This window comes from Podarcis cretensis (genome assembly GCF_951804945.1).
Source record: "Podarcis cretensis genome assembly, chromosome: 18".
In the NCBI taxonomy this organism is placed as follows: Eukaryota; Metazoa; Chordata; class Lepidosauria; order Squamata; family Lacertidae; genus Podarcis; species Podarcis cretensis.
Window position 1 is genome coordinate 2845909 of NC_137188.1, and position 27837 is coordinate 2873745.

General features: G+C 48.2%; 1 protein-coding gene across 8 annotated transcripts in view; it reads left to right on the top strand.

Annotated features, from left to right (window-relative positions):
- GATAD2A (GATA zinc finger domain containing 2A) overlaps positions 1-27156 on the top strand; it is an 80306-nt gene extending 53150 nt beyond the window's left edge. For 6 of the 8 annotated variants that reach the window (XM_079960652.1, XM_079960656.1, XM_079960651.1 and 3 more), the window contains 9 exons: positions 9348-9477; positions 10974-11105; positions 12509-12601; positions 13767-13895; positions 15502-15690; positions 19121-19406; positions 21561-21853; positions 24105-24291; positions 25541-27156. In XM_079960652.1, the coding sequence (XP_079816778.1) occupies positions 9348-9477; positions 10974-11105; positions 12509-12601; positions 13767-13895; positions 15502-15690; positions 19121-19406; positions 21561-21853; positions 24105-24291; positions 25541-25674 (1573 nt within the window). In that variant the 3' untranslated portion in view covers positions 25675-27156. The remainder of the gene's footprint in view (positions 1-9347; positions 9478-10973; positions 11106-12508; positions 12602-13766; positions 13896-15501; positions 15691-19120; positions 19407-21560; positions 21854-24104; positions 24292-25540) is intronic. The other 2 variants (XM_079960658.1, XM_079960654.1) reach the window with 2 other exon arrangements.
- Positions 27157-27837: the final 681 nt, after the last annotated feature.

Here is a 27837-nt window from a genome sequence, read left to right on the forward strand (position 1 = left end):
TCGTGGGTCCAAGGGTCTGACTCTGTATAACTCCTGGGGGGATGCAGGTCTCTCAAGGTCCTGCTCTAAACGAAGGCACTCCTCCATCTCTTGCATACAGAATGAATGTGACTTCTTAGGACAGGAAAACACCAAGATGCCTCCAGGGGACCTCCTTCCATAGCAGGGATGGGGAACCTCTGTGGCCCTCCAGATGTTCGACTCCCCATTGTCCTTGACCATTGGAGGGGACAGCTGCTCTTGCGCTCCAGTCCTACCTGAGGTTGTCCAAAGGCACCTGGTTGGTCGCTACGACAACAGGCTAGATAACCTGATCCAGCAGGCTCTTCTTCAGGCAGAGGCAAACTCCACCCTCCAGATGTTTTGAGACTACAGTTCCCATCATCCCTGACCACTGGTTCTGTTAGCTAGGGATGATGGGAGTTGTAGTCCCAAAACATCTGGAGGGCCGAGTTTGCCTCTGCTTGCTCTTCTTATGTTCTTAAAGCAGACTAGGGGGAGAATCTTGGGCCCAGTCTTAGGTGAAAAGCCGGTTGTTATTTATTTTGGGTTTGCACAGCAGCCATTTCTAAAAAGTGTTTTCCAAGGCTGGTGAAGAGCAAGCAGCATTCTGGGGAGGCCATTTTCAGGCTCCGCTTTCCCTGCTCTTTTAAACTCTTAACCCCGGAGCCGTTTATTTTGTGGGCACAATTGGTGGAAATGCGAGAAGGTCCACGTTTTAATTTTAATATCGACTGCCCCGTCCTGCCCAGGTGCCTCTTCGCCCTTCTTGGAAAACTACCTGACGCCTGGTAGCGTTTAAGGCTGTGCTGAATTTTAAAATATTTATTTGGGATTGATAACAAGGATCCTTGACCTACTGGCTCTTCCGGGAGGACAGGTTATGCTGATGAGCTCTGTGTGTGTCGTGTGTGTGTGTTCGTTTGTTCCCCACACCCCACCCTACAGGCACTATTCACCACACAATTTCAAACTCTGCAAATATGTTCTTCTGAGGTATTTTATTTTATTTGAGGAGGAGGTGGGAGAGATGGCATTTATTTCTGCTCTTTTTACTTCCTGTTGGGGAGAAACTTCTTGGATTCCAAAGAGACTTATTTCATCCCCAAGATAAGTTACTGCAGGCACACACTCACATGACTCTTCCTGTGTGTCCGGACCTGGGAGGGACATTCAAATCTGCTGGGTATCCAGAACAATAGGGACTGGAACCTTGCTAGGTTTTTAGAGGAAGGCCTCGTGCCGGGCTCTTTTCTATATTGCACAATGTTAGTTGTGTCCATCAGTTTTGGTTCCTCTGCTCAGAATGTCCCATGTCCAGTCCCTGCCATCTCCAGGTAGGCGAGGTTCTCGCCTGGGCAGCTTCCACCAGTAATTGGTAGGAGTCAATACTTGCCATTCTTTGTTCTTTAATACTGAGCTAGATGGACTAGTGGTCTGACTCTGTATCCTGTCTGGTTTCAGATTCCAGATCAGCGTTTCCCAAACTTGGGTCTCCTGCTGTTCTTGGACTACGAGTCCCATCATCCCTAGCTAGCAGGGCCAGTGGTCAAGGATGATGGGCATTGTAGTCCAACAACAGCTGGAGACCCAAGTTTGGGAAACACTGTTCTAGAACCACGAGGGCTAGAATCTTCTTCTTGTCTTTTAAAGGCAGGAGCCTGAACTCTGTGCTAGAGCACCTGCTTTGTACCCAAAATATCCCAGGTTCTAATCCTGATTTATATCCAGGTGGAGGCTGAGGAAGACACACACACACACACACACACCCCTAAAACTTTGGACGGTTGCTGCCAAGTGAACAATGCAGGGGAAGGAAGGCTGAGCTGAATGAAGCCAGGGCTCTGTGCAAGGCAACTTTCCAACAGCATGAAGGAGAAACAGCTTGGATGGATGGATGGATGGATAGATAGATAGATAGATAGATAGATAGATAGATAAAAATTATTTGCATTGTATTGAGTTTATTATCCACTGCATAGGGGCTGTTGTAATAAGTGGTACATAAATGGTTGAAAATGAATAATGATGATAATGATAATATTTAAAATAGAAATACCCACATGAACAATAAATGCTGCAGTAAAAGAAGAAAGAAGAAAAAGCTGCCTAGACAGCTGTTGCAGGGGGTTGGACTAGATGACCCACAGGGGTCCCTTCCAATGCAACCATTCTATTATCCTTCATCCCTCCTCCAACGCCCAACCCCCTGAAAAAGGACTTTAATATTTGGGGGGAATAAGTTCCACTGGACCTGATGGAGGCTTGCTCCCAAGTCAACGTATGTGGTATGTTGACGTTTGAACAAGGGAGGAGGCCCTACCTAAAAAGCGCTGTGGGCAGTAGAAGTGTGTGATTTTGTGCAGTTTTTCTTTGCAGTGTCTTCCTAGATTTGCATACATTTCCCACCATTGTACCCAAAGTGGGATACCCTGATATTTTCATTTTTTAGCTGCTGTTGTTGTTTGCATTGTTTTGAGTTTATTATATGCTTCTGCGTAGAGGCTGCTGCTAGTGAGTGGTATATAAATTGTTGAAAATAGTAATAACTCAGTTGGTTAGAGCGCAGTGCTGATAATGCCAAGGTTGCAGGTTTGATCCCCGGACAGCTGTGTATTCCTGCGTTGCAGGGGGTTGACTGCATGATCCTGAGGGTCTCCTCTAACTCTATACTGTCTCTTGTTGTGTTTGCTTCACATTGCGGCTTTTCAGGTTGCGAACATGGCAAACCCTGAAGTGTATACTTTCGGGTTTCATCGTGCCCGCCCCCTACGCAGAAGCCTTCTGCACGCTTCACACATGTGCAGAAGCGCTCTTATCGCGCTCTATCGTGCCTGCACAGAAGCGCCACTGTAGTTGCGGACTTTTCAGGGTGCAAACGGCACCCCAGAATGGATCGTGTCCGCAACTAGAGGTACCACTGTAATTCTAATAGTTATTTGCATTGTTTTGAGTTTATTATCCACTGCTTAGGGGCTGTTGTAATTGAGTGGTACATAAACTGTTGAAAATAAATCATTTGCGTTGTAGGACCTTTTGGTATATAAAATTGTTGATGATGATGATGGTGACCTATACTGTGCACTGCTTAGTGGCTGTTGTTAATAAAGGTAAAGGTACCCCTGCCCGTACGGGCCAGTCTTGACAGACTCTGGGGTTGTGCGCCCATCTCACTTAAGAGGCCAGGGGCCAACGCTGTCCGGAGACACTTCCGGGTCACGTGGCCAGCGTGACATCGCGAGCCAGAGCCGCACACGGAAACGCCGTTTACCTTCCCGCTGGTAAGCGGTCCCTATTTATCTACTTGCACCTGGAGGTGCTTTCGAACTGCTAGGTTGGCAGGCGCTGGGACCGAGCAGCGGGAGTGCACCCCGCCGCAGGGATTCGAACCACCGACCTTTCGATCGGCAAGTCCTAGGCGCTGAGGCTTTAACCCACAGCGCCACCTGCGTTAATAAGCGGCATATAAATAGTTGAAAATAAATAATGATAATATTAAAAAAGCAAAATACCCACATGAACAATAAATGCTACAGTAAAAAAGAAAAAAAAATCTAAAATAATGTGAATCAATACAGAAAACAAATCCATACAGTATTGTGGGTTATATCCAACATTAGCAAGAGAGCTGAGCTATTGAAATGAATGAACTACCTTAAATTCCTTAATGGGTCTACTCATAGTTGGATGAAACCCACCTAGAAACATGATATAGTAACGGTTTGCTTTTTAAAAAAAATATGTATACTATGTTATGCATTTTGTGGTTTTATGTTGTAAACTACCCTCTGTGATCTTTGGATGAAGGGCGATATATAAATTTAATGAATTTATACAAATCTAAATAATAATCATAATATCTGTTGCCATAAGAATAGAAAGTTTCTGTTTGGTAGTCACTGCAATAAATACATAAAAATATTATGCAAAACGATGCAACTTAGCCAACGAAATTAGTGCTTTAAAACTAAGCAGGAAGAATGACGATATTAAATGCAGGGGAAAAAAAAGTTAGGTGTACAAAACAGGTTCTGCAGAATCTCACAGTTCAGCTGGTTTCAGAAAGTTTTTTAAGGTTCTCTGTCTTTGCCTGCCTGCCTGCCCTTTTTTTCTGTGTGTGTCTGAATGAGAGAGACTTTTCCTCCTTCCGACCCCCTCCATTTTCTTTCCACTACCTGTCTCCGCCTTCTCTTCCTCCTCCTCCTCCCTTCCTTCCTCCCCCCACCCCAACAACAACTTCCCACTCCACAAAATGAAAGCAAATGTGTCACGAAACCGGTTCTGTCCGGTTGGTTGCCATGACTTTTTCCAGGATGTGGAAAGGAATTGTTTTTTGGGGTTGTTTTTTTTAATCCACATGACCAATGGGATCATGTGACTTTTTTGGCGGCATGGAGGGGGGGAAGTTCACCGTCTTATGATGATGCTGTGATAACTGATTATAGAAGGGTGACCGTGTGCGTTGTGGATGTGTGCGAGAGATTTTTAGTTCGCACATAGCAGAAGGGGTTAAAACTTGCACGATTCTTTTAAGCGTACAACAGAGGCATACAATTGAACAGTTCAGCTCAGGATCCCCAGTGACTCTCCAGGGTTTCAGATACAAGGTCTCTTTTTCTCAGCCGTTTCTGGAAATGCTGGGCATCAAATCAGAAGCTTCTGATCCCAAAATTTGACCACTTTCCAGGCTGAATTTACATCTCGCTGCTGCTTTGGGCATCCATCTGTCTTGAGAGGCAATGGAGTCTGCCTCCAGGGGTGAAGCCAGCCCAGTGTGTTAGCAGCACTGAAGTCACTTCCCCCCTGAGTGCAAGCCTGGGCCGTGGGTCGGGGGTTCCTGGGCTGCCCAGATGACAAGACCCCCCTCTCAGCCTCGCTGATCCAAAGGAAATCAGAGCAAGATGTTGGGCACCAGCTGGGCTGCAGGAGTTGCCAGAAGGGACTCCACTCTGAATTTGAGTAGGGTTTATTCCTTAGCCTTTTCTTCTCCCAAAGACCTTCAGGTGAAGGGTGGTGTATGATCATCATCATCATCATCATCATCATCGCAGTTCGCAAATTGGAGGAGTGGGTGTGTTGGGGCTTTTAACAGAAGCCAGTGGCTTAGGAAGCTCTCTGCTTGATAGTATTTTGTGGCAGGGAAGACTATAGGCGCATGCTCTCCTTTGTTGAAAGCAGGCTGGTATAACGGGCTCTCTGCTTTGCAGGGGGTTGGACCAAATGGGCCTTAGGGTCCTTCCAACTCTACAATTCTATGATTCATTGATCAAGACTGGACATTCCCTTCTGTAGTCAGGGCTGGAATGTTGCAGACGTCCCAAACCCAGGTATCTCCCAAAGAGAGGGCCTTATTTTCATTGTTTGAAATCGTAAGCTGTTTGTGTCCCCTCTCTACGACTGCCCCGTTTGCTGAACTTGGCATTGGCCTGGTAGAAATTGCTTTCTTCCTCAAGAGTTCATTCCTGCAAAACTTGACACTTTAAAAACCACAAGCCAGAGCTGAAAAGTTTTCAAGGAAGAGTACAGTGGTATCTCTGGTTGCAAACGGGATCCGTTCCGGAGACTCGTTCGCAACATGAAAAGAGCGCAGCCTGAAGCACCATATCTGTGCAGGTGCACAGCGCGATTTAGCACTTCTGCGCATGCGCAAGCAGCGAAACTCGGAAGTAACCCTTTCCGGTTCTTCCGGGTCGCCGCGGGACGTAACCTGAAAGAACGTAACATGAGGTATGGCTATACATTGGCCAGTATCTTCATCAACTGCAAGAAAGAAGTTTTACCTAAGTTAGTTCCACTTTGAGTAGACACCTTTAAATATGGGTTGCCGGGAGTCGTAACTGGGGAGAGTCGGTGTTGTGCTGTAGTCCTTCTTGTGAGATTCCCTTTGGGGCATCTATTTGGCTACTGTGAGGACAAGAGGGTGGACTAGTATAGGATCAGAGTTGGAAGGGGCCCTCTAGGATCATCTAGTCCAACCCCCTGCGATACAGGAACATGCATCTATCCCTTATGGGGATTGAACCTGTAACCTTGGTGTTCTCAGCACCACACTGTAAGCAACTGCCTGATTCGGCTACAGGGCTCTTTTCTGTATTCCACAATCTTACTTGTGTCCATGGGTTTTGGCTCCTCTGCTCAGAGTATGACTACCGCCAGATCCAACAGGAACGCTTGCTTGCTTCCTTGAGAGTTGTTACAAGAGCTCTTCTGCAGTGTGGTGTAGTGGCTAGCTAGATTGTCAGACTAGGAGCTGGGAGACCAGTGTTCAAATCCCTTCACTCAGCCATGAATCTCCCTGGGTGTCAGTTCACTGCTTCTCAGGCTAACCTACCTCACAGGGTGGTTGTTCTGTGGGTAGAATAAGGGGTGAGGAAAGAATTGAACTCCTTGGATAAAAAAGTGGGATGTAAATGCATTAAATGATGTTTAAAAAAAGCAAACCAAAAAAACAAGCAAGTGGAAACTAAGTTGAGTCTGCAGCAAAAGTCCCGTGTTCAGATCCATCCATTTATTTATCTATCTTCTTCTCTGGAATCAGGTCTGCTTATCAAAATAAAGAGGGGGGCTGTGAGAGAGTACTTGAGCTAGGGGCTTGTTTTATTGTCTACTGAAAGAAGCGAGGGCGGGTGGCGCTGTGGGTTAAACCACAGAGCCTAGGACTTGCCAATCAGAAGGTCGGTGGTTTGAATCCCCGTGACGGGGTGAGCTCCCCTTGCTCGGTCCCTGCTCCTGCCAACCTAGCAGTTCGAAATAGGTACCGCTCCGGCGGGAAGATAAACGGTGTTTCCGTGCGCTGCTCTGGTTCACCAGAAGCGGCTTAGTCCTGCTGGCCACATGACCCGGAAGCTGTACACCGGCTCCCTCAGCCAATAAAGCGAGATGAGTGCCGCAACCCCAGAGTTGTTCGCGACTGGACCTAATGGTCAGGGATCCCTTTACCTTTACTTTTTGTTAATAATAATAATAATAAATTTTATTTATACCCCGCTCTCCTGGGCCAGAGCTGGGCTCAGGGCGGCTAACACCAATAAAATCACAGTAAAACCATAATGGGGGGGGGGGGACAATTTAAAATACAGGTTAAAATGCAATTTAATATGCAGCCTCATTTTAAAAGTAGCCCATAGATCAAAACCATAAAAGGAGGGAAACATAAGGGTCAGACTGAGTCCAAACCAAAGGCCAGGCGGAACAGCTCTGTCTTGCAGGCCCTGCGGAAAGATGTCAAGTCCCGCAGGGCCCTAGTCTCTTGTGACAGAGCGTTCCACCAAGTCGGGGCCAGTACTGAAAAGGCCCTGGCCCTAGCTGAGTCCCTTGCGACTTGGGAAAGTCAGCCTGGAGACCACCGTTGGTTAGAGCCTAGTACTGATAATGCCAATGCTGCAGGTTCGATCCCCATAAGGGGCAGCTATATATTCCTGCATCGCAGGGGGTTGGACTAGAGGACCCTTAGAACCCCTCCAACACTATGATTCTAAGAAGGAATAGGACCCTTTGGGTAATGTTTGCAGAGGAAGAAGTGTGCTCTTTCACAAGCCGCGCTACATCTGGCTTGAGCCTCTCAAGTTTAGTGGGTCTCCATTAAGTTAAGGTTTAATTGAATGGGGTCCTACCGGGTCCACAGATCTGGCGTAGTTCTTAAGAAATGGGGAAGGGGAATAACCTCTCTCTCACCTTTTGTCCCCATTTGGAGGAATGATGCATTTTGAACTGCATTCGGCTGCCCTCTAGAGACTCTACTAAGTATTGCAGCATCCACAGAAACCTCTCCTTGAGTCCACTTGCTACAAGCGGGGTGAAAGTTCTGCTAATTTACAACAGCAAGAATTTTATTATTTGTTCCCCGCCCATCAAACTGGGTTGCCCCAGGCACTCTGGGCGGCTTCCAGTATATGCGAAAACATAATAAAACATCAAACATGAATAATAGCAATCTGATCAATATAAAAAGTTGATTCTATGATTCTAATAACTTTTAAATAAACAACATATCAAATAAAGCAATATTCAATAATTCATTAGAATCTACAGTCCTACCTCGGGTTACAGACGCTGCAGGCTGCCTTTATTCGGGTTGCGGACCGCCGAAACCCAGAAGTACCAGAACGGGTTACTTTCAGGTTTCGGCAGTCGCACATGCGCAGAAGCACTAAATCGCGCTTTGCGCAGGCGTGCCGCTGCGGGTTGCGGACACTGCAAGTTGCGGACGTGCATCCCACATGGATCACATTCGCAACCCGAGCGTCCACTGTACTAATAAACAGTAATATTAAACATCATCATAATAATGCTTACTTCCTTGACATCTGATGGGACGGCATTCCACAGGGTTCCCTGTAGCCTCATGTCTCACAGTGAGGGAAGCACCAGAAGGCCCTCAGAGCTTGATCTAAGTGTCTGGGCTGAACTTGAAGCTCTTAGTCTCAGGACCTTGAGAAACCTGGGTTCGAATCCCCACTCTGCCCTGCAACTTGGGCTAGTCACACTCACAGGCATGCCATGAGGAGTGCTTGCACGTGTGGCAAGAACCACACCCACTATCTCAATCTCCTTGAAGGAGATGTACATTTGGTAATAAATGAATAAAAATATTGGTGTCTCCCCTCCAAAGACCAGTCCGCATGTTTGGCCAGCCTTCCCAAACCTAGAGCCCCAGGCAACAGCCAGCCATGATGGGCATAGTTATAGTGCAACAACATCTGGGGGGGTCACAGGTGCCCCATCCCTGCTCTCAGAAGGAGCACTCTGTACTGCAGTGGTTCTCCAAGTGGGCAGTGCCACTGCCTAGCAGGTATAAATGGCTGTCGAAAAGCCGGCATCCCTGGATCAAGTTCATCGATTTTGTCAAAACTAAATAGTTTCAGTTGGATGTTGAATGAATGTGCACCCAGTTGTTGCTGAATTTGATTGTGCTGTCTGCTTCAGTGGGTTGTGCAAACCACTGTTCTGAACGATGCTTCTTCAGGGTAGGGGGCACTGGGGGTGAGTTTATGGGATTGGGGGGACAGTGCCCTGAAAAGTTCAGTTGCTGTGTACAAGAGGTGGAGGAATGCCTCTGTTTAAAAGAGCCATTCTCTCCTGAGAAAGAGGAATGCCGCTTCCTACTGCAGGACCACAAAACCTTTGGCGTTCTGGATGCTACTGGACTCCATCTCCCAGCAGTCAGCATGACTAGTGGTCAGGGATGCTGAAGCTCAGCAGCCTCTCTGAAGGACATACATTGGGGAAGGTGGGGTGTTAATTGAACAGCCAGCTGAAACTGTTTCACTGTGTTGTCTTAATTTACTGTTATTTATTCTCTTCTCTTCTCTCTGCTTTTCTTTTTGTGTGTGGGGTGGCTCCTCCAGCGACGTCAAGCGAGAGAGGAGGGTCCCTTCGCCTGATGTAATAGTACTATCGGACAACGAACCATCGAGCCCAAGAATGAATGGATTGACGAAAATCCCGTTAAAGGAGACCAGCACAGAGGTGCTGATGGTAAGTCTTAGCCCATGCCTTAACGTAGCTGCCTCTCCTCACTCGGTGAATTCAGGCCAGGCGGCTGTGAGCTTTCTATTTTCATTGCTTCCTCCTGTTCTGTCTTCCGCTGGGACTTTTCCTTGGGTGTGGCGCTGAAACAAGCCATCCCTTTTTGTACATCTCTTCTGCCCCTCATCCACGCACATTTTGCTGAAACTCTGATTCACCCAGTCACTGCTTGCCTTGACTTCTGCAGCCTCTGGGGCTTTACCCTCAGGGGCAGCTGGAGCCCAATCAGGCTGGGTGCCAAAATTTATACAGACATACCTTGGAAGTCAGGACGTGGGTGGTGCTGTGGGTTAAACCACAGAGCCTAGGACTTGCCGATCAGAAGGTTGGCGGTTTGAATCCCCGCAACGGGGTGAGCTCCTGTTGCTCGGTCCCTGCTCCTGCCCACCTAGCAGTTCAAAAGCACGTCAAAGTGCAAGTAGATAAATAGGTATCGCTCTGGCGGGAAGGTAAATGGCATTTCCGTGCGCTGCTCTGGTTCACCAGAAGCGGCTTAGTCATGCTGGCCACATGACCCGGAAGCTGTACGCCGGCTCCCTCGGCCAATAAAGCGAGATGAGCGCGGCAACCCCAGAGTCTTTCATGACTGAACCTAATGGTCAGGGGTCCCTTTACCTTTACCTTGGAAGTCAAACGGAATCCGTCTGGAAGTCCGTTAGACTTCCAAGGCGTGGTTTCTGATTGGCTGTGGGAAACTGCTCCGGACGTTTGGCTTCCAGAAATCATTAGAAAACCGGAAAAATCATTTCCTGTTTTTGATCGTTCAGGAACCAAAACGTTCGAGTTTACAGGCGTTTGGCTTCTGAAGTTCCACTGTACACTGTTTTATTATTGAAAAATAATATCACTAAGAAAAATTAACAATAATAAGATATTTGAAAAGCTAAAATGCAGTAGACTGCAAGCAGATTAAAACTCACACCAGCTTTCTAAATATCTGACTAGGCTTGTCTAAACAAAAAATGTTTTTAGCCGGTGCTGAAAAGGGATCGGTGAAGGTGCCTGCTTCATCGCATAGAATTGTACAGTAGGAAGGGATCCCAAGGGTCACCTAGTCCAACCCCCTGCGATCTAGGAGTCTTTTGCCCAACATGGGGCTTGAACCCATGACCCTGAGATTAAGAGTCACATGCCACATGCGACAGTTCCAATCTGCAGGTGCTGTCCCCAAACCACGCCTGCAGACAAGCAAAACAAAAGGTCATCACTGGGCATCTGTAATGACAGGTGATTGACAGGTGAGCAGCCCCACCCACCTGTCAAAGGCGCCCATAAAGCAAGGAGGGGAGGAGGGAGGTCTGGATCCACTCTGCCGGCTGGGGCCAGTCCTGCACCCCTTACCACCCCATGGCTGCCACCTCTCCTCCCTGTAGACCCTCCCCAAAACGTCATCCCTTTTGGCAAACCCCCTAACTAGAGAATTAAGCCCCCTTTCCCTCTTGCAGAAGAGCAGCCCCGAGGAGCGGGAGCAGATGATCAAGCAGCTGAAGGAGGAGCTGCGGTTAGAGGAGGCGAAGCTCGTCCTGCTGAAGAAACTGCGGCAGAGTCAGATACAGAAGGAGACGACGGCTCAGAAGGTGAGAACGCTTCGCTTGCTGCCGGCTACTCCGCGGTGTCCCAGGAATTTCAGGAACCAAATAGTCACATTGACAACTTAGCATTCTGTTTTGGGGACTGTAACCCTGGTTGAAGGAGCCATTTGGTGCCTAGCTCTTATTTATTTCTAACACTGTAGGCCAGGTGTGAGCAGCCCATCGAGGGCTCCATTCCCTCTGAGAGACTCTCTTGGCCGCACGCTGCCACTGGGTGCAAAAGCCTTCTGGGTGAACTCACCTGGAATAAAGATTGCCCTGCTTCACCCTTGGATGCCCCTGGTTTAAAATATTCCCAATCCCTTGCAAGCTACTCAGAAGTAAGCTCCACAGAGTGTGATAAACAGTACATTCAAAGACTTATCCCAGTTCCCCACACCCCCAACAACAGGCAAATAGAGATGTTGTTCTGGAAAGTGTCTTAAAGTAATTCTTTCAGTGGTGGGGTACAGGGATTAAGCCTGAGGATCACACTCCCTTCTGGGGAGGTCCCTGCATGGCCGTGGGGGGTGGGGCCGGGGGCAGAAGTGGGCGGAGCAACATTTCAGTAGGCTAATTTCTAAACGCAGTGGCATACCACCCCTCCCTCTGGGGACCTGTGGCGATTCAGGGTCTACCAGCCTCAAGCTCTCAGCATCCCTAAGAGCTGGCTGTGTGGGGGCTGCTTGAGAGTTGCCTCTGACCACATCTGGAGTGGGGGGCCCACAGGGTGCCCCATCCCAGTCTTGGAGCTGTCAACGGCTGTTGAGAAGCCAAACAGAACTTCCCTGTTCAGCAGCAGTCTACCACTTTGCTCTCCGCTTTCAGGCATCCCAGCAAGACATACAGGTGGTTGCTGGGTGTGCTCTATAGAAAATACTGTAGGGACTGAGAAGCCTCCTCCCCCTCTGCCCACCCCCATCCCTGGACTTGTTACCCTTGAGATGTTGGGCAACAGTTCCTAGTGGCCCCCAGCAGTTAGGGAAGATGGTATACGGCAGATGGGAAATCCAGCTATGTTACTGCATTGTAATTTTAAATTTTATGTTGTAAACTTTTACGCTGTAGACTTTTATAGACTTGCATTGTGTGGTTTTACAGGGAAGCTTTTCTGCTGTTCATTGTGAAGGCCTTTGGCTATATATATGGATGTGGATATAGATAAAGATATAGATATAGATACATACATTAAAAATTTGTGGATTATTTGAATGCACTGCCGTTTAGGGTATACAAATCTGAGCTAGAAAGACTATGGTCTGATTCAATACAAGGCAGTTTCTGTATCCCCAGCCAACTACCGCAACACTCCCAAGGATTTTCAGTTGTCTGATCCCTAATTGATCTCTCTTTGATCTCTCTCCCCCGACCCCCTGCAACGTGCCCCTTTTGGCTGTTGCTCCTTGTAGCCCACCGGCTCCTCAGGAAATGCCGTGGCAACTCCCCCACCGTTGGTGCGAGGGACGCAGAGCATCGCCTCCAGCAAGTCAGCCCTCCTCCAGGTCAGTAAACACAAGGGAGCCGTCCGCACACGGCAGAACTGGAAGCAAAGCTGTGTGTGCATTTTGGGTGGGTAGTGAGGAGGTTAAGGAGGGGAATGCAGTTTGCTGGCCCGAATGCTCTGCCAGAGCCACCCCAGCAGATGAGACCTCTTGCAAGTTGGTTCAGACCAGCAAATATGCAGCCTTGCTTGAACCGTAGGCAGGTCAGTTTCTGTGCTGGGGACTGGGGAGCAGATCTTGCTCACACTAACAGAACAGTGCAAGTTTGCAGGTCTGACAGATATCCAAAGCTGTTCAACAGCAAGGGAACCAAAATCTACACTGGTGCTCCCCAGATATATATTTTTTCCTGAATTACAAAGCTGCCACATTTCACTCCTTCCCTCTTCTTTTTAAGCAACCAGCGGTTAAGAATTAGACACCTTCTCTCTGCATTGGGATTGACTGAGTCTCCTCAAATGTAGCCCAGTACAGAGAGTCTCCTGCAGAAGCTGAAGGAGGCTGAGGCCAGGGAAGTGGCTTATTCAGAAACACAACAGGAAGAAGCCTCTGCTGGGTAAAGACACGCCAGAGGCTGACTCTTGGAACCTTAAGTCTCCCCCAGCCCCTCACCCCCAGATGGGCAACAGGCAGCCTACTTGGCGGTTCTGGGGCAAGAAAGACATCACCCCCCACCCCCAAGCGAATCTATTTATTTGCTGCATTTATATCCCCCCTTTTTCTCCATGGAACTCAAGGTGGCTTACATGATTCTCCCTCTCCTTGTTTAATTCCCTGACAACAACCCTGTGATTGTGCCTTGTCAGCGACCATGTGATGAGGGCCAGTGTGGTGTGGTTAGAGCAGGGTTTCCCAGACTTGGGTCTCCAGCTGTTTTTGGACTCCTGGTCCTGCTAGCCAGGGATGATAGGGTTTGTAGTCCAACAACAGCTGGAGACTCAAGTTTGGGAAACCCTGGTCTTCCCCAGATCCTAGCCCGACTCTAACCAATACACCACACTGGCCCTAACGCTGTTCTTTAGTCTGTTTTGGAAATCACTGGTCTGTTTTCAGGACCTCCTGAAGAATATAGCAAAGATTCTGGCGACAAATGATGCATTGGTGGGTGGGGTGCTTATAGAACGGACTTCCTCCTTCACTTCCTTTGTCTTCTCGTGCCATGCAGAATTCCTCGCGTATTCCCGGGACTGTTATCCCTCCCCCCTTGATCCGCGGAGGGCAGCAGGCATCTTCGAAGCTGGGCTCTCAGCAGAACACGCAGATAGTCATGCCTCCTCTGGTGAGAGGAGCACAGGTGAGCTGCTTTTCTCCACCTTGTGCTTTCCGTTATCTTTCCGCCCCCACAGCCTCAGCTTGAAGGGCTCAGTTGGGGCTGCAGCTCAGGGGTAGAGCATGCATTCTGTAGGCAGAAGGTCCTGGGTTCAGTCTATGGCAGCTTCTCCAAGCAGGGACCCCTGTCTGAAACCCTGGGGGAGCCACCATCCGTCAGGATAGAGGAGAGCTTTCCAAACTTTGTGTCACAACACCTTAGTGTGTCGGCTGCAGTGTGTAGCTGTGTTGCACAAACACTCCCTGCACTCCTCCTGGTGCTGCAAGAGGCATTAGTTTAACCTCCAGTTTGCTGGTGAAACTGAATGGCTGTGTCACAAAATGATGCATGTCTAAAAAGCGTGTCACCAACATGAAGGGTTTGGAAAGCTCTGGTGTAGAGAGTGTTGAGTCAGATGGAGCACAGTGCTGATCATGCCAGGGTTGCAGGTTCGATCCCTGTAAGGAACAGCTTGCATATTCCTGCCTTGCGGGGGGTTGAACTAGACTAGGTGGTCCTCAGCATCCCGTCCAACTCTGCAGGTCTATGATTCTATAGTGGGCTCCTGCTTTAAATGGTGCTTCATTCAGACATCGGGGTGCATCAGCTGCTAGCCCTACTCAGAGGACACCCATTGAAATTCATGCATTGCAGGGGGTTGGACTAGATGACCCTTGGGGGTCTCTTCCAGCTCTATGATTCTATGAAATCAAAGGACATGGATAACTCCATGCTCTTAAATCTTGGTGGAATTCAGTTGGGTGTTTCATTATGACTGGGAGTTTGGCAGATGGGAAAAGGCTGAAATGTCAGCTTCCAACCTTGTGGTGTGGCCCAGTCGTCCCCTGGAGAACCAGTGGTGAGAGGGTCACTTCAGCACCCAGGAGAGACCAGGTTGCATGAAGCTCCCTGGCAGGGAGGCAGACACTGCCTATCTCAACCTAACCAACCTAGAATCATAGAATGGTAGAGTCGGAAGGGGACCCCAAGGGTCATCTAGTCCAACCCCCTGCAGTGCAGGAATCTCTGCTTCAGCATCCATGGAATGAGGGCCACCCAACCTCTGCTTGGAAACCTCCCAGGAGGGAGAGTCCACAATCTCCATAGGGAGTCTGCTCCGCTGTTGGAACAACTCTCACTGTCAGAAAGTTCCTCCTGAAATTTAGTTGGAATCTCCTTTCTTGTAACTTGAAGCCATGGGTTCGAGTCCTACCCTCCAGAGCAGGAGAAACCAAGTTTGTTCCTTCTTCCATGTGACAGCCCTTCAGATATTTGAAGATGGCTCTCCTGTCTCCTCTCAGTCAACCTGGCAGGGTTGTTGTTCTGATTCAGTGAGGGGGTGAACCATGTATGCCACCTTGAGCTCCCTGAGGAAAAGCTGGGATATAAGTGGAGGATCAGTTTTTCTGCCATTTCTTGTCTTCAAAGGGAAAAAGAAGTTAATATTCTTGCTCTCTTATTCCCCCCTCCTTTCTGCATCTCCCCCATTGCGCCATCTTCCTCTCTGCCTTCTTCCCCCTTGGCTGTCATCCTTCGCTCCCCCTCTTCTAAAATTTCTCTTCCATCCCCCCTCGGATCCCATCTATATCAGCCCATCTCTGTGTCTCCCCAGCAAATCCACAACATCCGCCAGCACTCCAGCTCGGGGCCCCCTCCCCTGCTCCTGGCCCCACGGGCGTCCGTCCCCAGCGTGCAGATCCAGGGCCAGCGCATCATTCAGCAGGGCCTCATCCGTGTCGCCAACGTCCCCAACGCAAGCCTCCTGGTCAACATCCCACAGGTGAGGAGCTGCAAGAGTGGGGGCGGGCAGGCGCCACCCAAGAGGCAGCAGCCAGGTGGTACTGGCTGGAGTCCCATTAATATGTTATATAACTCGTGTTTTAACACAGCTGCAGTGGTTGCCAGCTCACTTCCATGTCCAGTTTTTTTAAAAATATATATCTTTATTAATTTAAAATAAATACATTTATGAAAAACAGACGTACATACAATCAAACAAACATGTAACAGAAAAATCAAACAAACCACCACACTATAAGATATAAGAAGATTAATATAATTATCATCATATATACTCCTGGTATTGAACACAATTATAAAATTTGTAGAAAAGAAATTTAAAACTGACTTCCAATTTATCTCACAGTACTTTGTCTATCCATTACTTTATACCACACAGTTATATATTTCTTATATAATTTCTTTTTACCTCCCTACAAACTTACATTTATACAGTACAGGGATCAGTCTAATTCTGCCAAAATGTTTCCTTTTATTCCATAGTTTTCTAAATATTCTTTAAAGATTCTCCAATCGTTAAAGGCTTTTTATTTTGGTTGGCCTCTTACTCTTCCTGTCGCTTTCGCTATCTGCGGATATTCTACCCTTAGGATTTGCCAATCTTCCGTGTTGGGTTTTTCCAGTTTCTTGCTACTAAAATTCTGGCCGCCTTCTGTGTCCAGTTTGAAGTTGCACATGTTGGTGTTCAAAGCCCTGAACAACTCAGGCCCCCAAAGTCTGAAAGGCAGGCCCCTTCTCCGCAGACCCTCTTGGGTGCTGCGATCAGCAGAGTGGCGATTTCTCTGACTTCAGATGCTTTAGGAGTGGGGTGGCACTGGGGCAGGGAGAGGGTCTCCTGTGCAGCAGATCCTAAGCCTTCAAACTCTCCCCAGAGATACGTCAGGCACCTTCGCTAAACAGATTTTGACAAATGGTTGTTTATTTAAATTTGTATGCCGCCCTATACCCGCAGGTCTCAGGCCAGTTCATGAGACAAACCCACAATATAAACACAAAATGCATAATAAAAACAAAAACAGGAACCACACAATAATCCCCCTCCCCCCGCAACACATTTTAAAGGGGCATTGGATGTCAATCAGCTAAAGGCCTGATTAAAGAGAAAAGTTTTTGCCTGGAGCCTAAAAGTGTATAATGAAGGCCCCAGGTGAACCTCCCTGGGGGGACAGCATTCCACAGACAGGGAGCCACTGCAGAAAAGGCCCTGTTATCGTGTTGCCACCCTCTGGACCCTCCTGAGGAGGAGGCACACAAGGAAGGGCCTCCGAAGGTGGTCTCAGGGTCCAGGCAGGTTCGTATGGAAAGAGGCGGTCCTTGAGGGATTGCGGTCCTGAGTCGTTTAAGGCTTTATAGGTCAAAGCCAGCACTCTGAATTGGGACTGGAAACTAATTGGTAGTGAGTGCAGTCAGACCAGGATGATGATGATGATTACAGATAGGTAGCCGTGTTGGTCTGCCATTGTCAAAACAAAATAAAAGAAAAAAAATTCCTTCCAGTAGTACCTTAAAGACCAACTAAGTTAGTTCTAGGTATGAGCTTTCGTGTGCATGCACACTTCTTCAGATACACTGAAACAGAAGTCACCAGACCCTTCTATATAGTGAGAAGGTGGGGAGGGGTATTACTCAATAGCTGTTCTATTACAAAGGAATTTCAGAAATAGACTGGATTTTGCAACTTATTACCAAACTTAAAACCATGGAGAGACCTGGTCTGAACAAAGACATTGGATTCTTATCTCATTATACATGACAAAGCCATTTTTCACCTTCTCACCCCTTGCTTTTTCCTGTAAGACCTATTGCAGTCGTTAAGAGTCATCAACAGGCTCATCACAGCTATCTGCCAATCACCCATTCCCACCACCCTTCTGAGTAATACCCCTCCCCACCTTCTCACTATATAGAAGGGTCTGGTGACTTCTGTTTCAGTGTATCTGAAGAAGTGTGCATGCACACGAAAGCTCATACCTAGAACTAACTTAGTTGGTCTTTAAGGTGCTACTGGAAGGAATTTTTTTTCTTTTATTTTGTTTTGATGATGATGATGATAAATTATTTATACCCCACCCATCTGGCTGGGTTTCCGCAACCACTCTGGGCGGCTCACCACAGAATTAAGGATAATGACAATAAAAAAGCAATAAAACATCAGACATTAAAAACTTCCCTAAACAGGGCTGCCTTCAGATATCTTCTAAAAGTCAGATAGTTGTTTATCTCCTTGAAATCTGATGAGAGGGCATTCCACAGGATGGGCACCACCACTGAGAAGGCCCTCTGCCTGGTTCCCTGTAACCTCACTTCTGGCAGGGAGGTGGACCTCAGTGCCCGGGCTGAACGATGGGGGTGGAGACGCTCCTTCAACATGCTCAAACCGTCTTGCCCTGATGAGCAAACTGGCTACTGAATTCCGAGGGGTATATTTTCAGAACCTGCCTTATTTTGGTGACCGCAAAGCCTGTTTTAAAGTCTTAAGCCAGGCCTTTGACCATTAAACAATCTATGACCTTTTAAAAGTTTGGGGGGGAGGTCTGTTATTATGGTTTTTTCTGTGATTTTTTAATTCTACTATTCTATATAACATTGTACACCACCATAGGATCTTTGGATAAAGTGCAGTATATAAATGGAATAAATAGAAAATATAAAAAGTGTTTTTGATCTTGTAACCTGCCGTAGGACCCTAGGGTGAATGGTAGGCAATAAACTAGGGTGGTGATTATGATAATTAATATATCATTATTTCGTAGAATTTATACTCAGCTTCATTGTTTTTTAAAAAAATGAATAAAACAAGAAAACTATTTGAATCAATCAATAAGATTATTATTTTAGCCCAGGGTTTCCCAAACTTGGGACTCCAGCTGTTTTTGGCCTACAATTCCCATCATCCCCGATCACGGGTCCTGCTAGCTAGGGATGATGGGAGTTGTAGTCCAAAAACAGCTGGAGAACCAAGTTAGGGAAGCACTGTAATCTAGCCAAAGGCCATGACAAGTTTGTAGCCGTAATATTAATAAGATAATGCAAAACATACACCTGCGATATAAACTGACATCCGTGGTGTGGGCAAAAGGAGACACCGGAAAATGAGCTTAATTTCAAATTAAACCTCCCAATCACCAAAGCAGCTTATAGCAATTTTATCTAACTCATTGTTCCCGATCTTTTTTGCAGCCAGTGATCAAATTACTGGTAGCAACTGTCAAAACTTTTAAAAACAAGCAAGCAAGCAATGAGCTGTTATTTCAGTGTGACGGCACCAGGGCAGTGCAGTCTGCATGAATCATAAGAGTCCCAGAATCATAGGGGTTGGAAAGGGACCCGAGGGTCATCTAGTCCAACCCCCTGCCATGCAGGAATCTCAGCTCAACACCGCCCCTTTTCTTTCCTTCCCGCTCCCTCAGGCCTCGCCAACTTCGCTCAAAGGTGCGGCCGTGACGGCGGCCCAGGTGAACGCTGTAGCCACTGCCACCAGTGTAGCCTCCATCGTCAGCTCCAATGACTCCCCTGCCAGCCGCCAAGCGGCCGCCAAGCTGGCGCTGCGGAAGCAGCTGGAGAAGACGCTGCTGGAGATCCCTCCGCCCAAACCGCCGGCCCCCGAGATGAACTTCCTGCCCAGCGCGGCCAACAACGAGTTCATCTACCTGGTGGGCTTGGAGGAGGTGGTGCAGAACCTCCTAGAAGCACAAGGTAAGAAGAGGGAAGTGCACACACATTCTCTCCTCCGTAAAAAATACTCCAAAGTCCTTCTTAAACCGGAATCCAAGGCTACCTTCACAGCATACGTTTAAAGCAGGGTGATATCCCTTTAAGCAGCTGTGGTGTCCCCCAAGGGATTCTGGGAGCTGTAGAGTTGTTGGGAGGACCCCACCCCCATTCCCCTCCCAGTATTCCCTGCGAAGGTGGAAGGATTGCTAATCCACTTCATTTATTTAGTAAGAATAAGGGTAGGACCTGAAACAATGGATTCAGATGACTAGAAATGCAGGCAGAACAGCCTGAGCCCAAAGAAACCCAGACATTTCCTTTAAAATGTAAAACATGCCCATCTGACATGTTGGGCCTCCAAAAAGAGGACGTGTCTGTCTGGGTTTTCCCGGACGTATGGTAACCCTACAAATGACAATAAAGGAGAGTCCAACCGAACATTAGGAAGAACTTTCTGAGGGCAAGAGCTGTTCAACAGTGGAACAGACTTTCTCAGAAGGTAGTGGGCTCTCCTTCCTTGAGGCTGTCAAGCAGAGGTTTCTGTCACCTAGGCACCAAATGTCTCCTTGAACCAAGGTTGCAGTTGCCAGAAAGGAATGTCCAGTTACCATTGGGGGGCAAGACTGCTCTAAAGTCTTATTTTTCAAATGCTGGACTGACCATGATTGATTCTTAATTAAACACCTGGCTAGTGCAGACGACAACCTTGAGCCTGGTTAAGAACTTTGAGAACTTAAAGAAGAAAAGACACTTGATCCAGGGGCAGCCCACATATTTATTGCCCATTCCATCCTGACTGCTCCTGCGCAATGAAAGCATTATGGTTCCCGAAATGCATTCTGATTGTGCAAATAAAGTTTAACAGATAGACTTCTACAGGATGTGGTATCAGTGTGCGAAAAGCGTCCAGGTCCAAGGATCCCCAGGCATGCACTTCCAGATGGTGGAGAGTCAGGTGCCATCTTAGTGCCTGGGCATCGCAAGCTGGAGAATTTCCAACAGGGCTTGGGTGTTCTTTCCAGCTCTGCAATTCTGTGACCTGCGTGCATCCCACAACTTTGGGCAACTGATGGGGTGGGGGTGGGGAAAGGCTGTCCTGTTTGTTTTTTTCTTATCATAGAATCATAGAGTTGGAAGAGACCACAAGGGCCATCGAGTCCAACCCCCTGCCAAGCAGGAAACACCATCAGAGCACTCCTGACATATGGTTGTCAAGCCTCTGCTTAAAGACCTCCAAAGAAGGAGACTCCACCACACTCCTTGGCAGCAAATTCCACTGCCAAACAGCTCTTACTGTCAGGAAGTTCTTCCTAATGTTTAGGTGGAATCTTCTTTCTTGTAGTTTGGATCCATTGCTCCATGTCCGCTTCTCTGGAGCAGCAGAAAACAACCTTTCTCCCTCCTCTATGTGACATCCTTTTATATATTTGAACATGGCTATCATATCACCCCTTAACCTCCTCTTCTCCAGGCTAAACATGCCCAGCTCCCTTAGCCATTCCTCATAAGGCATTGTTTCCAGGCCTTTGACCATTTTGGTTGCCCTCCTCTGAACACGTTCCAGTTTGTCAGTGTCCTGCTTGAACTGTGGTGCCCAGAACTGGACACAGTACTCCAGGTGAGGTCTGACCAGAGCAGAATACAGTGGCACTATTACTTCCCTTGATCTAGATGCTATACTCCTATTGATGCAGCCCAGAATTGCATTGGCTTTTTTAGCTGCCACGTCACACTGTTGGCTCATGTCAAGTTTGTGGTCAACCAAGACTCCTAGATTCTTTTCACATGTACTGCTCTCAAGCCAGGTGTCACCCATCTTGTATTTGTGCCTCTCATTATTTTTTTTGCCCAAGTGCAATACTTTACATTTCTCCCTATTAAAATTCATCTTGCTTATTTTGGCTCAGTTCTCTAACCTGTCAAGTTCGTTTTGAAGTGTGATCCTGTCCTCTGGGGTGTTAGCCACCCCTCCCAGTTTGGTGTCATCTGCAAATTTGATCAGGATGCCCTTGGGTCCATCATCCAAGTCGTTGATAAAGATGTTGAATAAGACCGGGCCCAAGACAGAACCCTGGGGCACCCCACTAGTCACTCTTCTTCTGGGCTGACTTACTCCGTTTCTCCCTCTCCCTGCAGGCAAGGTTTCTGCTGCCCCCTCCTCTCAGGACCCCTACACATGCGTCCAGTGCAAGACGGACTTCACCTGCCGGTGGCGGGAGGAGAAGAGCGGCTCCATCATGTGCGAGACATGCATGTCCTCAAACCAGAAGAAGGCGCTGAAAGCCGAGCACACCAGCCGGCTGAAGGCCGCCTTCGTCAAGGCCCTCCAGCAGGAGCAGGAGATCGAGCAGCGGATACTGCAGCAGGCGGCCTCCCCTGTCCAGACCAAACCCGAGCAGATTGCACAGCAGCATCACTCGCTCAAGCAGGTGGGGACACGGCACTTTCTCTTGCTTTTAGTTCATAAGAACCGTAGCATTGGAAGGGGCCCTGAGGGTCATCTAGCCCAACCCCCTGCAATGCGGGAACAGGCAGCTGTTCCTTACAGGAACTGAACCTGCAACCTTGGCGTTATCAGCAGCATGCTGTATCCAACTTAGCTTTCCATTTAGTTTGGTCTGCAGGCCCAAGGGGGGAGCCATTTCCCCACCTGTGCCAGGTGACAGTGGTATAAATATACAAGATCATTGGCCTACCTCACCGGGTTGTTGTGGAGGGTGAGGCCTGGAGGAGGAGAGCCATGTACTTGGAGCTCTCCTTGGAGGGAAAGCTGGGATATATGGCTCTGTGGTCGGGCTGGGCAATAGATTGGTAGATTGTCCAAAACTGGTTTGAAGTCCATATGTTAGTGGTTTCATAATTTGTGACCTGACAATAGATCACAAATCATGGTGTGTGTGCTGTGCAAAAATCACAATGTAAAGCCAGTCGATGCCGCTACCTAGCTCCACAATATTTCAGACATTGTGATGTATCGTATATGTTTATCACGATGTTGCAAACCAGATATTGCCCAGCCCTACTCAGTGGTAGAACTGCAAGCAAAAGATCGCAGGTTCAATCTTTGGCGCTTCCAAACAGGGTTGAGAAGGATTTTCTGCCTGAAACCCAGGAGTGCTGCTACCAGTCAGTACGGTAACCTCTAGTTACGAACTTAATTTGTTCCGGAGATCTGTTCTTAACCTGAAACCTGAAACTAGAGGCGTGCTTTCACTAATGGGGCCTCTTGCTGCTGCTGCACCGACGGCACACAATTTCCGTTCTCATCCTGGGGCAAAGTTCTCAACTCGAGGTACCACTGTACAGACAGTACTGAGCTCGATGGAGCAGTGGTCTGACTCAGTAGGAGGCAGCTTCCTATGTTCCAAATGTAATAAAATAAATAATAATAAAATAAGTTTATACAATTTGCAATCAGATGAACAGGGGTGGGTCCAAAAATAGGGAGGGGTGGGTGGGTGTAACAACTGGCTGGCTAAACCAGGTGAGGGGAGTCAATGGGTCTCAAACCCACAGTGAGTTAGGGGCTTCTCCTGCAAACGAAGATCGGCTCCGGAGGATGGAGCGGACAAGACCAAGAGGGGGTCCAGTGGTCAAGAAGGCGGTTTCTGCGCATGCTGTGGAGGGAAGTGAGGGGCAGATGGGGCTCGTCCACCTGGGAAGGGAGCCCATTAAATAGAAGGAAGATCCTAAACCTTTGCTGCCTCGCGGGGTATCTTTGGGAGAAGAAAAGGCTCGGGAGTAAACCCTATACAATTCCGGAGTAGAGTCCCTAAAACAGTTGGATGGCGTCTTGTCCGCCTCCTTCTGGCAACACCTGCAGCCCAGCTGGTGTCCAACATCTTGCTCTGATTTCCTTTGGACCCCGTCAGAGAGGTCAAGAGGGGGGTCTTGTCGTCTGGGCAGCCCAGGACTTTCAGATACACTGCCCAGGCTTGCACCCCAGGGAGCTGCTGCTCACCAGTGGTTTGGTTTCACCGCCGAAGATGCCCGCCATTATCTCTCATGACAATGCCAGCTACAATATAATCCACATGCGCATACCTCTCTTGGGTGCCAAGGACCAGGGGAAAGAGCTGTGTCTTCCAGCATGCGGTGGAAGTGCTAAGTGCACCTCTGTAATATGGACCGACCGCTTGGTTCGGTGTCAGGCAGCTTCCTCTGTGCCTGTTTAAAACAATGAGGGCTGGGATCTTAGCTTTGATTTTAAGGGGCTGACCATGACTCCGCGCTTGTAGAAGGTCTTAGGACTTGGGTAGGCTGAGTGTTGCCTGGAGCACCACCACTCAGGGCTGGACCACCTGTTATGCATGCAGAAGGTCCCAGGTCCGATCCACAGTAGGGCGGAGGGACACCTGAGTCTGACACCCTGGAGAGATGCTGCCGGCCCGTGCAGGAAATACTCCACTAGCCAGCCGCCTGCATCTCCAGTATGAGGCCAACTTCCATCATCCTTACGGATCTAGAACAGTGTTTCCCAAACTTCAGTCTCTGGCTGGTTTTGGACTACAATTCCCATCATCCCTGAGCACTAGGGTGATGGGGGTTGTAGTCCAAAAACAGCCAGAGACCCGAGTTTGGGAAACGCCGAATGTTTCCCAGAGTTCTCACTTGGGAACAGAGCGGGACTTTTGCTCAGGCCTCTCTCACCTTCCTCTTTCCCCGTTTTCCCTCACCCAGGCCTCCAGCCAGCTTCCCCGCAGCGCCAGCACCCCCCGCGGAGTGTTGCATGCATTTAGCCCGTCGCCCAAGTTGCAGAACGCCGCCTCCAGTGTGGCCGTGCTTGGCGGCAGGCAAGGTAAGCGTGCTCAGAGACCCGTCGGCAAAGGAAGTGCTTGCACTTGGAAGAAGACTCTCGTCAACGCAGGTAGACCACTCGCTCTCGAGAACACTCTTAAAAACAAATATTTGCCGTCGCTGGCTGAGCTCCCTTGCCCAGCCAGCAAACGGAGCAAGGCTGGCTCTTTTCTCTTCTCTTTTCTTCTCCTGGGTGAAAAGGGTGCTTCTCTATTCCTTTAATTAGAATTATTAGTTCTTCCTCTCGCTCCTCTTTGGTGCCTTTTGCAAAGCATTCTGGGACTCCAAACCGCCTTGCAGAATTTCCCTCCTGGGACGCTTTCTCTCTCTTTCGGTGGCTTCTCAGGGCCCTGCTTTTAAAACTTTGATTTATGATTGTTTGTGTTTTTTGTAGAGTTGGGAGGGGGCCCAAAGGGTCATGCAGCCCAAACCCCTGCAGTGCAGGAATGCAATTTTTAATTGATTGGTTCACATTTGCATATGGATGAAAAGAATCTCATTGTCTTTTGGGAGGCTTGTGGTGGGGGGAGAGGCTGTAGCTCAGAGGCAAAGGGATAATACGACAATTCATTTTTTTATTATTTATTTATTTATTTATTTATTTATTTATTTATTTATTTATTTCTACCCCGCCCATCTGGCTGGGCTTCCCCAGCCACTCTGGGCAGCTTCCAACAAAATATTAAAATACAGTAATGCATCAAACATTAAAAGCTTCCCTAAATAGGGCTGATTTCAGATGTTTTTTAAAAGTCAGGTAGTTGTTTATCTCTTTGACATTCTACATGGTGGGTGCCACCACCAAGAAGGCCCTCTGCCTGGTTCCCTGCAACCTCACTTCTCACAGTGAGGGAACCACCAGAAGGCCCTCAGAGCTGGACCTCAGTGTCCGGGCAGAAAGATGGGGGTGGAGACGCTCCTTCATGTTAGTGGTTTCTTTAAAAACCAAAGACTCAAAAGGTTTGGGCTTTTTCACATTGCCAGCATAAATGAACATATGATTCAGTAACTGATCTTTTTGATACCTTGCATTCCCCCCCCCCTGTTTTTTTATAGAATAGTGGAATTGTAGAGCTGAAAAGGGTCATCTTGTCCAACCCCTGCAATGCAGGAATCTTTTTCAAGGGGGGGGGGGCAAACTTCCGACCGTGAGGTTAAGAGTCTCGTGCTCTACCTCCAAAACCATCTGCACGCTCCGGCAGAGTTTGCCATTAGCAGGAACGATTGTCAGTTACCACGTACCCTGTATGTGCAGACGTGCCACACACACACCCTGACCCCCTCTTTCCTTTCTTTCTTTCTTTCTTCCCTCCCTCCAGGTGGGACGCTGAACTTTGTCAACCCCAGTCTTGCTGTGCATAAAACTGCCGCCTCGGCTGTGGACCGCCAGCGTGAGTACCTCCTGGACATGATCCCCCCGCGATCCATCTCTCAGTCTGCCACGTGGAAATAACGCAGGAACCTCCGCCTAGAGTGGAAGACTTCTCCCTTTTTCTTCTTGTTTTTCCCCCCCGTTTCCCCACCCTCCCCAACCCAACCTTCGATTCCGCCGCCTGCCCAGCATCCCACCACCCGGTGGGGAAAACGACAACAACAACAGCAATCCTGCTTTCAAGCCTCGCCCGGATCACGCCTGCAAAGGTCGCAGGAGGGAAAAGCTTGCTCCCACCAGAGCCGCTCTCAGCAAGGAATGGCGGCAGAGGGGGGCAACGACACTTCCCTGCAGGGTGGAACGGACACTCGGGGAGGTTACAACGGACATTAGGCAACCAGACTTTCACATTTTCATTATTATCATTTTTGTTCTGCTGTCTTCGAGAGGAGAGTCGCCCTTTTATCGTTCTTTCCTGCTGGCCACACACACCCTGAAACTTATTTTGTCTCTCTTATTAGCATTTTTTTTTGGGGGGGGGGAGTTACATGTCATTCTTCCCCCCCAGCCAGCAGTAGTACAGAACGAGGAATAATTGCGCAAGAAACTTGCTCTCTCTCTCTGTCTTTCTCGCCTGCTTTCGTCCCATCCTCCCCTTTAAAGAAAAAAAAAGCCGCTTTTTTTTTTAGTTCCTTTTTAGATTTTATCATTGTCGTTATTATTATTATTATTATTATTATTTCCGTTTCTGAGCGATCGTACAACGGTCGTTAGCGATCAAGGATGTACTATTTCCCGCTCACGGAAAGTGGAACTGGGACCCAGCGCTTGTGGAGAGAGAAATCCGCAAAGGGGACGGACTGGCTCCAGCCCTGCCTTTTTCGTTTTTGCTCCCCCCCCCCTTGCAATTCCCGTGTGTCAACGTGATAAACGGAGGGGGCAGCGAGGGGGTTGTTGCGGTAGAGGGGGCGTGAGTGGCTTGTTAGGGTTGTTGGTTTTATTTTTTAATTAAAGACAAACCCGCTGATAACTTATGTTGTGAACAAATGCAAAACGGACTCTCCGCCCCCCCCCCCGAAGATGTGGAGCGACAGGACTCAGCGGGGAGGGGGGGTTGCGTCAAGGGGGGGGGTCGGAGGTGCACCTGTCTTGTCTTTCTTTGAAATAAACAGGATCCTGTCTCAGATAGATGTTTTGCCCCGGACATTTGATAGCCCGAAAACGTTACCGGAGAGTTTAAAAGGAGTTCCCTTCATCTGGAGAGAATGAACTGTGGGGAGGGGGCTGAGCCTCTCTTTCCCCCTTCCCCACCTCAAACATCCCAACAGGGATCAAGGAAAAAGAGATGTATAATTTTTTTGAATTTTTATTTTAAAATCTCTACTGGGTCCCTCTCACCCCCTCTCCTCCTTCCGCTGCGCGCTTTCTGTGGCCGGGGGGGGGGGGGGGGAGTTGTACTTTGGTTCTCCAGAAGCCATATGCAGTTTTAGGCAACCTGGAGTAAAGAAAAGGTCCGGTGGATTTTGGAAAAGGAAATTTTGTGGGGAGGCTGTTTTTTTTTTTTTTGTTTTTTTTTAAGAAAATGGGGTGGGAGAGAAAATTGATTCAGCTGTGCCACGAGATAGAGCCTCCCTCAGCCGCCGTTTGCTACCAGATTTTTTTTGGGGGGTGCAAAACGGCCTTCGTACTCTTTGAAGAGTTTTCCGCAGGGCTGGTGGCTGTCCTCAAAGCACCAACCCAGACCCTGCTCACAGTGCCCCAGACTTCATTCTCCTCCTCCCAACAAGCAAATTCTCTCCCCCTGCCCCCCAAATGTTTAATTTCTAGTAGCACCTTTATTTTTGCTTTAAATTGCGTTCCCCACCCCTAACCCCACACAAAAAAAAACAGAATACTCCAAGCTTTAAAATCAAAGGAGCACCTACAGTTTGTTCCCTCTTTGTGTTTTTAAGGTTGTTTAAAAAAAAGCTTTTATTTTCTAGAGGTGAAATTACAGCCCCCAGTTTTTAAAATGACTTATTCCTAACAACATGTTGGTACTAGATCTAGTGCTGATAGGAGAGGGGTTTGTTGCAAAATAAAAAATACAAATTATATAAATATATAAATATATATATCTATATATAAAGAGGAAGGGGGTGGGAAGGGTTAATGCAGTTGAACCTCTCTCTTTTTTTCAGGCAGGTGGGGCAGTGGGGAGCCAGTCTGGTATTTTGTTAGCAGCAAGTTAGATACTTAATTTAA